The following is a 13,289-nucleotide window of genomic DNA, read 5'->3' as shown; positions in this document are numbered from 1 at the left end:
ATGTGGGATCTAATTCCCTGACCAGAGATCAAACCTGGGCCTCCTGCATTAGGAGCTCAAAATCTTAGCCACTGACCACCAGGGAAGTCCTCAGGTTTTTAGTTATAGAAAATGCTCTTGTACTTAGTTTAATAAATCACAATTTTTTAAATATTTATTTGTCTGTGCCAGGTCTGATATGTATGTGGGATCTGGTTCCCTGATCAGGTATCGAACCCTAGCCCCCTGTATTGGGAGCTCGGAGTCTTAGCCACTGGACCACCAGGGAAGTCCCAATCACAATTTTTTCATGGGACAAGATAACTTAGTTAATATCTCTATAGTGGGGTCACTTCATACAGAGAAGAAATGTCCTTAATTCATACATTCTGCCTCTGGTGGCTCTCCTACAAATGAAAGTAAAGCGGATAAAACATGAGTGATCCAGAAAATTTATCATCCAAAGTAGGAAGTACTGCATAGATACTCTCAGGAAGGAAACTCAGTAAAAATGATTCCTTTGGTAATGATTTCTGACATAAGGGAATATCGAAAACTACCACAGTCCTCAGAACAAAATAGGCGTTCAATAAATGATTGGTGAATTAAGGAAAACTAATTAATTATTCCATATTTCACATCAGTTTCTTTTGCCTTCACTCAGTAAGTCTGAGATACCAGTGTGAGTCTCCGTCTGTCTTCTGCACATTCACGGCTTCCTCACTCTTACTGGACCACATTTGACCAGGAGGAGCAGGAGAAGAGAAGGAGCTGCTGGATGGCGATGTGCTGGGAAAGAGGCTGAGTGAGTGACGACAGAAGAGAAATGCCCACCTGGTATGACCTGACAAGTGCCCAAGGTGAGTTATTATAAGACAGGTGGGAACACACAGCTCAAACAGCCCTCATCCCTCTAGGTCTGGACAAGAACAGGCCATGGTCAACCGCAGCTTCCCAGTGGACTTCCTCCTTCTGGGCTTCTCTGAACACCCAGGGCTTGAAAGAATCCTCTTCATGGTTGTCTCAATCTCTTACCTCCTGACTCTGGTGGGCAACACACTCATCATCCTGCTGTCCATGCTGGACCCCAGGCTCCACTCCCCGATGTACTTTTTCCTCTCCAACCTCTCCTTCCTGGACCTCTGCTTCACCACAAGCTGTGTCCCGCAGATGCTGGTCCACCTCTGGGGCCCAAGGAAGACCATCAGCTTCCTTGGCTGCTCTGTCCAGCTCTTCATCTTCCTGTTCCTGGGGACCACGGAGTGTGTCCTCCTGACCGTGATGGCCTTTGACCGCTACATGGCTGTCTGCCAGCCCCTCCACTATGCCACCATCATCCACCCCCGCCTGTGCTGGCAGCTGGCGGCCGTGGCCTGGGTAATGGGTCTGGTCCAATCGGTAGTCCAGACACCACCGACCCTCCGCCTGCCCTTCTGCCCACATCGGCAGATAGATGACTTTGTGTGTGAGGTCCCTTCTCTAATTCAACTGTCCTGTGGAGACACCACCTACAATGAAATCCAGTTAGCTGTGTCCAGTTTCATCTTCTTGGTCATGCCACTTACCCTCATCCTTATCTCTTACGGTGCCATTGCCCGGGCAGTGCTGAGGATTAACTCGGCCATAGCATGGAGGAAGGCTCTGGGGACCTGCTCTTCCCATCTCATTGTGATCACCTTATTCTACAGTTTAGTCATTGCTGTCTACCTCCAGCCCAAAAATCCTTATGCCCAGAAGAGAGGCAAGTTCTTTGGTCTCTTCTATGCAGTGGGCACTCCTTTACTTAATCCCCTCATATACAGCCTGAGGAACAAGGAGGTAAAGGGGGCGCTCAGGAGGTTGCTGGGGAAAGACAAGGACTCCAGGGAGAACTAAAGGTAAGCTGTTTGATGTGCCTTCATTGAGAGGATATTCTTTATTCTTTTTTGGACAAGTTTGACCTCTCCAGTCTACAGCTTTCCCTATACCTATCCAATCCGCTACGGTGAGTCACAGTGTATGCGTGTGTGTGTGTCTGTGTGTGTGTCTGTGTGTGTGTGTGTGTGTTACAGGAGACATGTATGTTGGAAAGGGGAAACAGAGTTTAAAAAAAAAAAAAAGAATAGAGAGAACTTCAAAGAGCTTTGGTATGAGTGAAAACAAGGAGAAGTTTGGGGTCTATGTGTAGGCAGGAGTAAGCATCGTGATGCTTAGGCCTTCCCTGATGGCAGGCCTTCCCTGGGACCCGCCCCCCCATGTACTTTTCCCATACTTTCTAGAAGGAAGAGAACAGCCCCTGAATGCAGGGAACAGGGCCTGGAGGAAGCATGCAGCCTGGAGGACAGGTAGACAAGAGCTGTTCTCCCAGGACTATGAGTGTTCAGGGCCCCACCAGCCTGTCCTTCAGGTGACACTCGCGCCCATCAGCTGATGCCACGTGGCCTGCAGGCTTCTGCAGGGTTGCCAGGGCCTCAACAGTTGAGCAAAGCAAAGACTAAACCCCTGAGGTCTCCACTCCCAGGCAGAATATATTAATCATGTCTTTCATTTGTTATATCTTGATGCTTTGACAGAAAAACATCTGTTTCTGCTTTATTGACTATGCCAAAGCCTTTGATCACAATAAACTGTGGAAAATTCTGAAAGAGATGGGAATACCAGGCCACCTGACCTGCCTCTTGAGAAACCTATGTGCAGGTCAGGAAGCAACAGTTAGAACTGGACATGGAACAACAGACAGGTTCCAAATAGGAAAAGGAGTACGTCAAGGCTGTATATTGTCACCCTGCTTATTTAACTTATATGCAGAGTACATCATGAGAAATGCTGGGCTGGAAGAAGCACAAGCTGGAATCAAGATTGCCAGGAGAAATATCAATAACCTCAGATATGCAGAGGACACCACTCTTACGGCAGAAAGTGAAGAGGAACTAAAAAGCCTCTTGAAAGTGAAAGAGGAGAGTGAAAAAGTTGGCTTAAAGCTCAACATTCAGAAAACGAAGATCATGGCATCTGGTCCCATCACTTCATGGAAAATAGATGGGGAAACAGGGGAAACAGTGTCAGATTTTATTTTTGGGGGGCTTCAAAATCACTGCAGATGGTGACTGCAGCCATGAAATTAAAAGACGCTTACTCCTTGGAAGAAAAGTTATGACCAACCTAGATAGCATATTGAAAAGCAGAGACATTACTTTGCCAACAAAGGTCCATCTAGTCAAGGCTATGGTTTTTCCAGTGGTCATGTACGGATATGAGAGTTGGACTGTCAATAAGGCTGAGCACCAAAGAATTGATGCTTTTGAACTGTGGTGTTGGAGAAGACTCTTGAGAGTCCCTTGGACTGCAAGGAGATCCAACCAGTCCATTCTAAAGGAGATCAGTCCTGGGATTTCTTTGGAAGATCAGATCAGATCAGTGGCTCAGTTGTGTCTGACTCTTTGCAACCCCATGAATCGCAGCACGCCAGGCCTCCCTGTCCATCACCAACACCCGGAGTTCACTCAGACTCACGTCCATCGAGTCAGTGATGCCATCCAGCCGTCTCATCCTCTGTCGTCCCCTTCTCCTCTTGCCCCCAATCCCTCCCAGCATCAGAGTCTTTTCCAATGAGTCAACTCTTCCCCTGATGTGGCCAAAGTACTGGAGTTTCAGCTTTAGCATCATTCCTTCCAAAGAACACGCAGGGCTGATCTCCTTCAGAAAGGACTGGTTGGATCTCCTTGCAGTCCAAGGGACTTTCAAGAGTCTTCTCCAACACCACAGTTCAAAAGCATCAATTCTTTGGCGCTCAGCCTTCTTCACAGTCCAACTCTCACATCCATACATGACCACTGGAAAAACCATAGCCTTGACTAGACAAACCTTTGTTGGCTAACTAATGTCTCTGCTTTTCAATATGCTATCTAGGTTGGTCATAACTTTTCTTCCAAGGAGTAAGCGTCTTTTAATTTCATGGCTGGAGTCACCATCTGCAGTGATTTTGGAGCCCAGAAAAAAAAAAATCTGACACTGTTTCCCCTGTTTCCCCATCTATTTCCCATGAAGTGATGGGACCAGATGCCATGATCTTCATTTTCTGAATGTTGAGCTTTAAGCCAACTTTTTCACTCTACTCTTTCACTTTCATCAGGAGGCTTTTTAGTTCCTCTTCACTTTCTGCCATAAGGGTGGTGTCATCTGCATATCTGAGGTTATTGATATTTCTCCCAGCAATCTTGATGCCAGCTTGTGCTTCTTCCAGTCCAGTGTTTCTCATGATGTACTCTGCATATAAGTTAAATAAACAGGGTGACAATATACAGCCCTGACGAACTCCTTTTCCTATTTGGAACCCGTCGTTCTTCCATGTCCAGTTCTAACTGTTGCTTCCTGACCTGCATATAGGTTTCTCAAGAGGCAGGTCAGGTGGTCTGGTATTCCCATCTCTTTCAGAATTTTCCACAGTTTATTGTGATCCACACAGTCAAAGGCTTTGGCATAGTCAATAAAGCAGAAATAGATGTTTTTCTGGAACTCTCTTGCTTTTTCCATGATCCAGTGGATGTTGGCAATTTTGTCTCTGGTTCTTCTGCCGTTGCTAAAACCAGCTTGAACATCAGGAAGTTCACGGTTCATGTTTTGCTGAAGCCTGGCCTGGAGAATTTTGAGCATTACTTTACTAGGGTGTGAGATGAGTGCAATTGTGCGGTAGTTTGAGCATTCTTTGGCATTGCCTTTCTTTGGAATTGGAATGAAAACTGACCTTTTCCAGCCCTGTGGCCACTGCTGAGTTTTCCAAATTTGCTGGCATATTGAGCGCAGCACTTTCATAGCATCATCTTTCAGGATTTGGAATAGCTCAACTGGAATTCTATCACCTCCACTAGCTTTGTTTGTAGTGATGCTTTCTAAGGCCCACTTGACTTCACATTCCAGGATGTCTGGCTCTAGGTCAGTGATCACACCATCGTGATTATCTGGGTTATGAAGATCTTTTTTGTACAGTTCTTCTGTGTATTCTTGCCACCTCTTCTTCATATCTTCTGCTTCTGTTAGGTCCATACCATTTCTGTCCTTTATCGAGCTCATCTTTGCATGAAATGTTCCTTTGCTATCGCTGATTTTCTTGAAGAGATCTCTAGTGTTTCCCATTCTGTTGTTTTCCTCTATTTCTTTGCAATGATCACTGAAGAAGGCTTTCTTATCTCTTCTTGCTATTCTTTGGAACTCTGCATTCAGATGTTTGTATCTTTCCTTTTCTCCTTTGCTTTTCACTTCTCTTCTTTTCACAGCTATTTGTAAGGCCTCCCCAGACAGCCATTTTGCTTTTTTGCATTTCTTTTCCATGGGGGTGGTCTTGATCCCTGTCTCCTGTACAATGTCACGAACCTCATCCCATAGTTCATCATGCACTCTATCTATCAGATCTAGGCCCTTAAATCTATTTCTCACTTCCACTGTATAATCATAAGGGATTTGATTTAGGTCATACCTGAATGGTCTAGTGGTTTTCCCTACTTTCTTCAATTTCAGTCTGAATTTGGCAATAAGGAGTTCATGGTCTGAGCCACAGTCAGCTCCTGGTCTTGTTTTTGCTGACTCTATAGAGCTTCTCCATCTTTGGCTGCAAAGAATATAATCAATCTGATTTCAGTGTTGACCATCTGGTGATGTCCATGTATAGAGTCTTCTCTTGTATTGTTGGAAGAGGGTGTTTGTTATGACCAGTGCATTTTCTTGGCAAAACTCTATCAGTCTTTGCCCTGCTTCATTCCGTACTCCAAGGCCAAATTTTCCTGATACTCCAGGTGTTTCTTGACTTCCTACTTTTGCATTCCAGTCCCCTATAATGAAAAGGACATCTTTTTTGGGTGTTAGTTCTAAAAGGTCTTGTAGGTCTTCATAGAACCGTTCAACTTCAGCTTCTTCAGCATTCCTGGTTGGGGCATAGACTTGGATTACTGTGATATTGAATGGTTTGCCTTGGAAACAAACAGAGATCATTCTGTCATTTTTGAGATTGCATCCAAGTACTGCATTTCTGACTCTTTTGTTGACCATGATGGCTACTCCATTTCTTCTGAGGGATTCCTGCCTGCAGTAGTAGATATAATGGTCATCTGAGTTAAATTCACCCATTCCAGTCCACTTCAGTTCGCTGATTCCTAGAATGTCGACATTCACTCTTGCCATCTCCTGTTTGACCACTTCCAATTTGCCTTGATTCATGGACCTGACATTCCAGGTTCCTATGCAATATTGCTCTTTACAGCATCAGACCTTGCTTCTATCACCAGACACATCCACAGCTGGGTATTCTTTTTGCTTTTGCTCCATCCCTTCATTCTTTCTGGAGTTATTTCTCCACTGATCTCCAGTAGCATATTGGGAGTTTCTCTTTCAGTATCCTATCATTTTGCCTTTTCATACTGTTCATGGGGTTCTCAAGGTAAGAATACTGAAGTGGTTTGCCATTCCCTTCTCCAGTGGACCACATTCTGTCAGATCTCTCCACCATGACCCACCCATCTTGGGTTGCCCCACGGGCATGGCTTAGTTTCATTGAGTTAGACAAGGCTGTGGTCCTAGTGTGATTAGATTGACTAGTTTTCTGTGATTATGGTTTCAGTGTGTCTGCCCTCTGATGCCCTCTTGCAACACCTACCATCTTACTTGGGTTTCTCTTACCTCGGGCGTGGGGTATCTCTTCACGGCTGCTCTAGCAAAGCGCAGCCATTGCTCCTTATGCTAACGCTGAAACTCCAGTACTTTGATCACCTCATGCAAAGAGTTGACTCATTGGAAAAGACTCTGATGCTGGGAGGGATTGGGGGCAGGAGGAGAAGGGGACGACAGAGGATGAGATGGCTGGATGGCATCACCAACTCGAGTGAACTCGAGTGAGTTTGAGTGAACTCTCGGAGATGGTGATGGACAGGGAGGCCTGGCGTGCTGTGATTCATGGGGTCACAAAGAGTCGGACACGACTGAGAGACTGAACTGAACTGAACTGATGCTTTGACATCTGGGGTTTTGTTGGCCCTGGAGGGACTTGCCCCAAGACTAGCTCATTCCTGGACCTCCCTGGTGGCACAGTGGATAAGGATTCGCCTGCCAGTGCAGGGGACACAGATTCAACCCCTGGTCCTGGAAGATTCTGCATGCCTCGAAGCAATGGTGCCGCAACTAGCAAGCCCCTGTTCTAGAGCCTGAGAATCGCAACTAATGAAGCCTGCTGGCTCTAGAGTCCTTGAGCCAAAACTAGTGAACCCCAATGCTGCAGCTTCTGAAACCTGCGTGCCCTAGAGCCAGCAAGCCACAATTACTGACCCTGAGTGCTGCAACTACTGAAGCCCAGGCACCTAGAGCCTGTGCTCTGCAATAAGAGAAGCCACCACATGTGAAGCCTGTGCACCGGAACTAGAGAGCAGCCCCTGCCACAACTAGAGAAAGCCCTGGCACAACAGTTGCACAGTAAACAGATCACCCTGAGAATGGCTTTTCAAATGCAAATCAACCAACTCAGAGCTCAGTCCCCAACCACCTCCTTCATCAAGCCCTCACACTCCAGGCCACCATCCACCTGCCCAAATCTCTCCAGGTGGGTTCCAGACAACTAGAAATAGCCCCTTTGTCAGAGTCCACTGACATTATACAAACTAGCTAGTTCTCAACCTCCTTCTTCTGTCTTGTCCATTCCTTTCTGCTGAAACCACATGAAAGCCTCCTGTCCACAGTTCTCTGCTCCTCTCTCTTCCTGTGACCAACTTTGCTGCTTTCTAACATGGCCCTGCACGGCCACCTCCTCTTGAAATCTATGAGTAATAATCCGTCTCTTCAGAGGCCATCATTTTTGAAACTGTTGACATAACCGAGTTTCATATCTGTATCTATTGATACACTATACTTTAAGACAGAGTTTTAGAGGTGTGTCAGTTACCTCTTCCTGTCAGTTAAAGTAAGTTCCCCTCCCCTTACAGATTTCACAAATAGAAATCCTCACCTCCAACCTCACTGAGTGTCATGTGGCTCCTGACTGGCCAGACCCTAGTGACAACAGAGAACCTGCCCACTGGAGCTGGGGGTTTACAGCCTGCAGCTGTTACAGGGGGAAACATGGGCTTCTTCCGAGAAAGACTAACCCAGGGGATTTCCTACCCAGTGAGGGCCAGAGTTCAGGGAAATGCTGCCCTTTAAAGAAATGTGAAAAAAAGCCTAGGATCCTGGTCATCCCCCTTTGCTCCTCCCTTCCTGTGTGATATGACCTCCCTCCCAGAGACAGAACAGACCCGGACTCCCCAGCTGCCTTCATTCCTGATCAAAAACATTTTTTTTCCTCAGGAGTTTTCACACGTGCTTGGCTACGAATGCAGCATCAGAATGGATTCTCTTGCTCTGTGTCCTAAAAAAGTAAAATTCTCTTAAAGACAGAATATTCTCAGCTTATATATTCTCTGTAGTTTTTGTTGCTTAGTTGCTAAGTCATGCCTGACTCTTTTGTGACCCTATGGACTGTAGCCTGCCAGGCTCCTCTGTCCATGGGATTTCCCAGGCAAGAATACTGGAGTGGGTTGTCATTTCCTTCTCCAGGGGATCTTCCCTACCCAGGGATCGAACCCACATCTCCTGCATTGGTTCTTAACTACTGAGCCACCTGAGAAGACCCTGTTTATTCTCTAGCAATATAAAAATAAATCAGACAAGGAGTAGAATTAGACTGTGGGAATTCTAACAGGTTAAGGAGATGAAGTAAGTAGCACATCAGCCCATGAACCTCCCATCTGGCCCCAGGATGATGGAGTGGCCTTGACCAAATCAATCCACCCATCGAGTCCTCCCTGGGGAAGATGCTTCCTTTCCTTCTAGAAGGAAAGTCTCATGAGAGAATGTGAGAAAGTGCTTTGAAAACACACTATTAATAGAATAGAAAAAATAATGCTTTAGAAATGCAAACCAAACCCAAACCCAAACCTACTTTGGATTTTTATTTACTGATGGTTAGAATAGAAATTCAGTGGAGGCAGAATGCATAGATGAGAGGTTCTAGCAAATCTTCTTCTCAAAACAAATTAATAAATTTGGACAAAATAGAAACAACCATTTCAGAACCTCTAGGAGTTAACCAAAGGCCACATAAGAAACTAAGAAGATCATTTAGCAAATGAACAAAATGAGGTGTGCAAATGTATAAATAATGTGCTGGCAGTACCCTTTAAAAACATTTTGATTGATGTCTTTATTCTTGTTTGTTTTTAAGGCTTTTATTGAATTTGTTACAATATTGCTTCTGATTGATGTTTTCAACTCACACCCCTTGCATTGGAAGGCAAAGTCTGGACCACCAAGGAGGTCCCTATGCTGGCAGTATTTTTAAAAGGAAGGACAGTAGGGAATTCCCTCGTGGCCCAGTAGTTAGGACTCTGTGCTTTCACTGCTGAGGATGCAGGGCCAATCCCTGTTCTGGGAAGTAAGATCCCACAAGCCACACAGCCCAGTCAAAAGTATAAAAATATTAAATTTTTTTAAAAGTAAGGACATTGCACACTTATATTTATTTTATTTGTAGATGCATACCAGTTACCAATATATTGACTCAGCTCCAAATTCAGCTTCAGTAACTGTTATGCATTAATGGACAGAATTCCTTTCAAGATTTCTCCTTTACAGTGAGGAGGACATTAAGCTTCTTCAGAGGGTTCGGGAGGAACTGCAGGAGAAAGGGCTTCTCTCTCTGGGTCCAGTGGTTGCACTGGTCCAGGGAGAAGGTATGAGGACATCCCGTGTTGCCCTGTCCCAGCTGTGTGCCCAGAAGACACGAGCCCTCAGCAGTCCCACAGCCCTAACCCAGCCTGATGGTCGCCTTCTCACAGCCCTTCCAACGTGGGTGCCCCACACTCCACATCTCCCATCCACTCCCACCTCTCTTACTCCAAAGACCAAAGGGCAGTTGTAGAGATTCTACCAAGTACGTACATTCCAGTTATATATTCAGGGTCTTCAATGATGACTACTGGGTAGGTCCATGCACCTAACAGATCCATTGAGATCTGGACTGGGCCAGGATGCCATTTATTAGAGAACTCCATAAGCCCTGCTCTGATGGGGGAGGGGCGTGATAATGATGCAGCTACATCATATGAGGGTTAGACTGAACGCTTAGTGCTCTTCCAACCCTAGGCTTTTATAATTCTGTGTCACAGTGTGCTCTGACTCAAAAAGACTGAAATGGAAAAGGAAGAAGTAGAGAACTTTAAAAAGCAGGCAAGGACTTCCCTCATGGTTCAGTGGTTAAGAAACCACGTGCCAATGCAGGAGACGGGGGTCTGATCCCTGGTCCTGGAAGATCCCACATGCCCAAGCACCACAACCAGAGAGTAACTCCCACTGGCTGCAACCAGAAAAAGCCCTAGCATAGCCACCCAAAAATAAAATTAACCGATTAATTTTTAAAAATAAAATAAACATGGCATCCTGGGACTTCCCTGATGGTCCCGAGGTTGAGAATCCACCTTCCAATGCAGGGGATGCTGGTTCAATCTCTGTTCAGGGAGTTAAGAACCCACATGCTATGAAACCCTGACATCACAACTAGAGAAAAGCCTGCCCACAGCAACTAAGACCTCAGGTAGAGCCAAAAAAATAAAAATGGGATCCTGAATTGATGAATCAGAGGCTTGAAAGGACTATCTGGAAGCCTGGGGGGACTCTCTGGAGGTGGAGAAAAGGAGAGATCACTTAGTTCTCCCTATTGACAGAATCGGTTGGTAACCTTTTTACCTCCCACAGGGATGACTATTGCTGAAGCATCTCCTCTAGATATTCCCCCGAAGGAATATCTAGCTAGTTGCCTGTAAACTGTGAGCCCCAGGGTCTTAGCACAGTAATGAGTGCTACCTCTCCATGGGATGGGCGTACTGGGACTCCTCCCTCCACCACCACACCAGTGTCAATCCTTAACCTCCCTTCCCACAAAAACAGGTTAACAGCTCCTGCAGACAGAGGGAGAAGATTCTTTTGCCATTTCACTCCCAAGGAGCTCCACAGCATAGGTAACTCTGACCTCCACTCCATTGACCTCACCTTCCCTCCAGAGATGCTCAGGGCTGTGGTTGGGGCGCAGTCTCTGCAACCCACTGCATGAGTGTGTGCTAAGTCACTTCAGTCTTATCTGACTTTTTGTGACCCTATGGACTGTAGCCTGTCAGGCTCCTCTGTCCATGGGATTCTCCAGGCAAAAATACTGGAGTGGGTTGCCATCCCCTCCTCCAGGGGATCTTCCCAACCCAAGAATTCAACCCTCATCTGGTTCTTTACCACTAGCACCAGCAGGGGAGCCCCTACAACCCACTATGCTGTGCTTAGTCGCTCAGTCATGTTCAACTTTTTACTACCCCATGGATGGTAGCCCCCTAGGCTGATCTATCCATGGGGATTCTCCAGGCAAGAATACTGGAGTGGGTTCTACAACCCACTACTTAGATTCAAATATCAGCTTACTAACTACATTGTCTGAGTAAAGTTATTTAAACATTCTTGAGCAGGGGCCATGCTAATCTTCTCTGTATCATTTTAATTTTAGTATATGTGCTGCCCAGAGGGAGCACAAGCTATTTAAATATTCTTAGTTTCAATTTTCTCATCTTACTCAGTGACTAAACCACCACCACCACCAAAAGGAAAATAACACACAGAACTGTGGTAAGGACAATCAGAGATGTGCTGGCAAAGGTTTAACAACCAGCTGGGCTGTGGAGAGACAGAGCCCTAAATTGAAGTGTTGCCAGTTTCCATTATGTAAATATGGCTGCCATGGCTGACTCAAGCTACCAATAGTTTAGCATGTGTCTCACAAAATTCCTGAAATTTTAACAATCAAGAGCTGCTGCTGCTGCTAAGTCGCTTCAGTCGTGTCCGATTCTGTGTAACCCCATAGACGGCAGCCCCCCAGGCTCTGCCATCCCTGGGATTCTCCAGGCAAGAACACTGGAGTGGGTTGCCATTTCCTTCTCCAATGCATGAAAGTGAAAAGTGAAAGTGAAGTCACTCAGTCGTGTCCAACTCTTAGCGACCCCATGGACTGCAGCCTACCAGGCTCCTCCGTCCATGGGATTTTCCAGGCAAGAGTACTGGAGTGGGGTGCCATCTCCCTCTCCGAACAATCAAGAGCTAGTATGAATCAACTGCAACATATGACATGTGCATACACTTAGAAAAGTGCCTAGCAGTAAGTATTAACAATCTGTATTGTGATCAGACACCTACTGCCCATTCAAGGATGTCCATTCCTCTTTACTTTAGGTTTTCCCCTTGAAAAGAAAGCTAGGCACCAGTTAAGAGTTTTCTCATCATTGGCAGCAAAAGAGATTTTTATCTAACTGAAGGTAAGTGAAAAGTTTGTTCTCCTCCTTTGAGGCAGGAGTTTTCACATTTCACATGTCCTCAACAGCTTCAAACTAAAACAGGGACTAGAATCCCAACCCAGAAACTAACTGGCTGGTTGACCTTAGCCAAGTTACTTAACCTCTCTGAAACTGTTCCCTTCTTGGTAAATGTGGGATAATAACATAATATTGCAGCGTTACTATGAGAACTGGGTGTTCAAAGAGTTGATTGGCACCAAGCTTGACTCATAGGGAGCATTTAACAAATGTTATGGCTAATAGCAAGAGCAGGTACCGATCACTGGATTATGTAAAACTCCTTTTAGTGGACCCGCCAACCCCTGCCCTGGCTCCTAGCACAAGGCTGGTACTTTGGGGGTGCAAAAACTGAATCAATGTATAAGCTAAAGAATGAATGTGTCAGAGGGAAAAGGACTAGGAGAAAGATGCTAAATGAAAATAAAAGTCGAAAAGACAGATCAAAGGAGAGAAAAAGGAGAAACTCACTAAGAAAGATCTCATTTAAAGAGACTCAGGAATAAAGCAGAGGAAGCAAGGGAATGAAATGGCAAAAGAATGAGAAAGTTAGAAATGAAAAAAAAAAGATTAGGATGATGGTGAATTAATCTTAAAAAATAGTTGGTTTTTGATTAAGGGTACAAGGACTTTTATAGTAAAGAAAATAAAGGAGGTGATGACTGCTCAAGGGGCCTGGGATTTCTTTTTCTGGAGATGAAACATTCTGGGATTGATAATGCTGGTTGCACAATTTATGAATATACTAAAAACCATTAGGTTATACCCTTTAAAAGGGTGAATTTATGGTGTGTAAAATACATCTTCAAAAAAGAAAACAAAGTCACAATTTAAAATTCAAAATGTTAAAAACAAATTCAAAACGGTGGTTACACTTTCAGGAATGGGCAATTGAGCAGTCAGGGAGGGGCTCCTAGGAGCTTCTAAGATACT

At 45.2% G+C, this 13,289-nt stretch overlaps 2 protein-coding genes and 1 non-coding gene across 3 annotated transcripts in view; 2 read left to right on the top strand and 1 right to left on the bottom strand.

Annotated features, from left to right (window-relative positions):
- The first annotated feature begins 702 nt into the window (after window positions 1-702).
- LOC109577361 (olfactory receptor 2H1-like) overlaps window positions 703-13,289 on the top strand; it is a 28,334-nt gene continuing 15,747 nt past the window's right edge. Inside the window, exons 1-2 of the mRNA XM_019986276.2 lie at window positions 703-839; window positions 12,238-12,320. The gene's annotated coding sequence lies outside the window, so the exon portion shown is untranslated. The remainder of the gene's footprint in view (window positions 840-12,237; window positions 12,321-13,289) is intronic.
- Window positions 836-3,362, top strand: LOC109577363 (olfactory receptor 2H1). The gene has a single exon (XM_019986277.2). It carries the CDS (start codon window positions 916-918, stop codon window positions 1,852-1,854), a length of 939 nt encoding a protein of 312 aa, XP_019841836.2. The 5' UTR covers window positions 836-915; the 3' UTR covers window positions 1,855-3,362.
- Window positions 11,438-11,543, bottom strand: LOC139179151 (U6 spliceosomal RNA). Its single transcript, XR_011563580.1, has one exon. It is a non-coding gene; the product is annotated as a U6 spliceosomal RNA (small nuclear RNA).

Source organism: Bos indicus, chromosome 23, assembly GCF_029378745.1.
Source record: "Bos indicus isolate NIAB-ARS_2022 breed Sahiwal x Tharparkar chromosome 23, NIAB-ARS_B.indTharparkar_mat_pri_1.0, whole genome shotgun sequence".
Taxonomy (NCBI): Eukaryota; Metazoa; Chordata; class Mammalia; order Artiodactyla; family Bovidae; genus Bos; species Bos indicus.
Note: the sequence above shows the minus strand (reverse complement) of the source record. Positions and strands in the feature narration are given on the sequence as shown.